The sequence below is a fragment of the Anarrhichthys ocellatus genome, unplaced genomic scaffold, assembly GCF_004355925.1.
Source record: "Anarrhichthys ocellatus isolate YVR2014 unplaced genomic scaffold, GSC_Weel_1.0 scaffold4984, whole genome shotgun sequence".
Lineage (NCBI taxonomy): Eukaryota > Metazoa > Chordata > Actinopteri > Perciformes > Anarhichadidae > Anarrhichthys > Anarrhichthys ocellatus.
Genome location: NW_022284958.1, coordinates 1 through 3,845, shown reverse-complemented (window position 1 = coordinate 3,845; position 3,845 = coordinate 1). Strand labels below are relative to the sequence as shown.

Below are 3,845 nucleotides of genomic sequence, written 5' to 3'. Positions count from 1 at the left end.
GAGTTCTCTGAGGCCAGAGAGGACATGGCAGCTCTGGAGAAGGATTACGAGGAGGTTGGAGCCGACAGTGTGAGGGATGAGGATGATGTAGAGGAGTATTAAACTAAAGTGTTTTCAATAACTTCAAAAATAAAGTTCATTTATTGACCACCTTTGTTGTCTTTTAATACACATTCCAAAGGGCAGAAGTACTGTCGGACAGTTTTAATGGAGCAGAGCAGATTGTTTTTCTGTGTCTGTAGTTGTCACTATTGCTAAATGCATGATGCCATATTGGGCAGTCTCAAACTGGTTTGTACAGTTTTAGGGGAACAGTTTCTCTGCTCCAGACATGTGACTCAAGTCATTTAGTGAAAGTCTCAAGCCAGTCCCAAGATTCTGCTGTAGCCAGTCTTTATACAGAGAAAAGACTAATGGTCAAATTATCTAACCTGTTCTTCTCAATCAAAAACAATTTCCATCAAATTAACCTGCACATTTATTTCTTGACTTTTCTTATTTCATTTCTTTATTGACCTATTATGATGCTGGCTTTAGTCCTCCATACTTAAGTACAGTACTTCAGTATATGTACTTGGTTACTCTTCACCCCTGCTGAGTAGTTTTTCCACCACTGTTGGATAAAATGGACAAATAACTTTTAATCAACACAAGAAACCGAGACTCTGAAATACCTATATTTAGTAGACTGTCAAGATACTGATGCATAAATGGCAAAACCAAAAAGAGCAATTTTCACTTCTGGTCCAAAATGTACACGCCTGATTACCTAATTTTCCCAATAGCGTATGATTGCTGCGTGTATTACACAGAAGGCAACCTCCGGTCTTGCCCCGTGAAGCTGATGCGGAAGTGTCTTAAAACTTAAATTCTCCCTACTGATCAGCAGGGGGCGACTCTTCTGGAAGCAAACATAATTCTGTATGGAAGTCTGAGAATGTCCCCACTTCTCACTTTATTACCTTGGTAAACCATTAAAACATGAGTTTGTCGTCTCAGTCGCTAGTTTCAAGTCTCCAATGAAACATGTTCATTGAGCGAATTATGGTCACATTTGGAGTAAAATAGACTATAAAGCGGAGTATGTTTTTAGGGCGGGCTTACTGTGACTGACAGGTCGCTGCTGCTACCAGAGCCGTATCCAAAGTCACAAGTCACTAACACGTATTCTAAATATGGTAATTTCTTTAGTAAAGGTCATTAGGTACCCTTTAAGAGTATTGAGACCCTAAACCAAGGTGATGGCTTGATCCTCATCCGTAAATAGTTGAGTCTCAAGGTTTGTTAGATATGTTAATGCAGAATGTGAGACTGGACGGTGAATTAGTAGGAAATTAGTAACTTCCGTTCGTCGGATGCAGAAAAGCCAAGATGGCGACGTCCATATTTCAAGATGGCGACGGCGATATCACCGAACTCGAGGCTTCATAACAGCAGTCCATAAAGGAATGAGTGACATCACGATGACTACGTCCACTTGTTATATATGGTCTATGGTGACGAACACCGACTGCTTTGATTGGCTCGTGGGGTACGGGAACGCCCACTTTTTTTCCCTTCTATTTCACAATAAACAGCTTCTTCTTCTTGAGTTGAATTTGAGGCAGACTAGAACAGTTCCTTCGTAGATCTCCATTGTGTGACTTATGTCCTTATATAGAGTGCAGTACGATGGAGAGAGTTGATTAAAGATGCTGTTCTTCCACAATTCCCCAGTGAGAATTGACTACCACGAATAATCTGTTAGTTGTGGTACCTACGGCAGGAGAGCAGATGGAAGCGCCAATGAAATATCCAGAGGGGGGAGGCAGAACGCAGGGTGCGCTAGCTAGCTAATGCTAACACCTGTCTCATTTGTGGTCTTATAAATAGTTCATCAGTACATCCATGAAACGTACATTCTCCATCGGGAAGACACACAAAATGAAAGCGGACAACAAACCAGGATGAGCTTTATTCATATGGTATGACTTATCAATGGGTATCTAATGTAGGCTATGTGAGGACCAATACATTTTTAGCATCAATAGCTGTTGATTCATTGCTGGAAGCTTGTTAAGCTAGGCACGCTAGCCGGCTTTGTTTAAATCGAGTTGGTACAAATTACCCATCTGAATGTAACACTAAGCATTTATTTAGCTTAGTTTGCCCCACTTGTTTAATCAAAGTCACACATACTGGAAAAAATGATTAAAGAAATAGACCAAAAGTGACTTAAATCATGCGTAAAACGGATCTAATGCCACCAATTTGATTGACAGGAAGGAGACAATGAAGTTACTGGGCAAGAAAGCCAGTAGGCGTTCCTGTTCTACGTTAACCAATCATATACTAGGGCATTGCAGCTCCTGCGGCTGCAGTCCATTGTGCAAGTTTACTGCGTAGCCTGTGCCGCATATGAATGTTCAATTTAACCAATAGGAGACGGGACCATGTCACTCCTGACCAATCGGATTCATCAGCATGTTTCCGCCGGGTAAGAGAGTATAAATAGCCCCACCTAGAATAAAAAAACGTCAGTTGCTTCTCACACTGGACACATAACGCCCTTGCTGTGAGAGCTAACGTTGCCTTTGTCCTCTTCTAAATCAAATTTTATACAGAATCACGAAAACATGGTGAGTATGAAAGTATTGTGTATCGTGTATTATCGTGTATTCATTTGTACCGAATTCCACGCTCTGGAAGTATCATTCATCACGTGCCAACCTACCTTAACCGCCGTCATCAATTTTAAAGAAGTAACTGAAATGTAATGTGTAGAGCGGTCATTTTAACGGTGATGTTGGTACATTTGGTGTAACTCGAGAGGGCACAGCCCATATTAAAATTCCGCCTATTTCCGGTTTTCATGTCTGCACGTTGACCCAGTTAGTGCAGGTCATCGTGTGTTCAGCCTGAAACATTCCTCATTTTAACGGCCAGTTTGAAGAGGCCTTTTATTAAACTGCGACCACAGGCTTTTCAGACAAAATCTATTCACTCAAAGACTTTCATATTTTACCTTAGATGTCCGAACTACTTTTGTATGAATATCTGTACCTACAGCTGTGTTTGACAAGGTTCACCACAGACTGATCATGGGGAAAATGTTCTTTCTTTAAGTACTCATGTCGGAAAAAGTCTTTCTGTTCAGAGGGCCAGTGTCTGTGTGTCAGGTTACTGTAGTCATGAGAGCCTGGTATCTGGTTCTTTACAGAAGAGCTGCTTTACCCTCTTCATGTGAGAGCAGTCCTTGACATGTGATGAGTAGCCTTAAGTATCTAATTGGTTAAAATTAGCACAAGAACCAGCCAGGCATGCCCTTTAAAAAAATGATTGTAGTTACTTTACTTTTTTTTAATTTTTAATTTTTTAATTTTATTTTTTTTTAATTTTTTTTTTTCTTATCCCCGTCTTTCCACAGCGTGAGTGTATCTCCATCCACGTTGGTCAAGCTGGTGTCCAAATTGGAAATGCCTGCTGGGAGCTTTACTGTCTGGAGCATGGCATCCAGCCGGACGGACAGATGCCCAGTGGAAAGACCATCGGAGGAGGAGACGATTCTTTCAACACCTTCTTCAGTGAGACTGGAGCTGGAAAACACGTCCCCAGAGCTGTTTTTGTTGACCTGGAGCCCACCGTCATTGGTAAGTGTCATCACTTCTGGCTGAACATTCATTTTGGAAAATGTAAATAGTAGCTGTAACTGATTTTATTATTTTTGTCTCTTCAGATGAGGTGCGCAGTGGGATTTACCGCCAGCTGTTCCACCCTGAACAGCTGATCACTGGTAAGGAGGATGCTGCTAACAACTACGCCCGTGGACACTACACCATCGGCAAAGAGATCATCGACATAGTGCT

At 41.5% G+C, this 3,845-nt stretch overlaps 1 protein-coding gene across 1 annotated transcript; it reads left to right on the top strand.

Annotated features, from left to right (window-relative positions):
- Positions 1-2,506: 2,506 nt before the first annotated feature.
- Positions 2,507-3,840, top strand: LOC116379705 (tubulin alpha chain-like; the record flags this gene model as incomplete). Its single annotated transcript, XM_031841679.1, has 3 exons — positions 2,507-2,618; positions 3,407-3,629; positions 3,716-3,840. Coding segments are annotated over exons 1-3 (351 nt in total), but the record flags the coding sequence as incomplete, so codon positions are not given.
- Between the last annotated feature and the right edge of the window lie 5 nt (positions 3,841-3,845).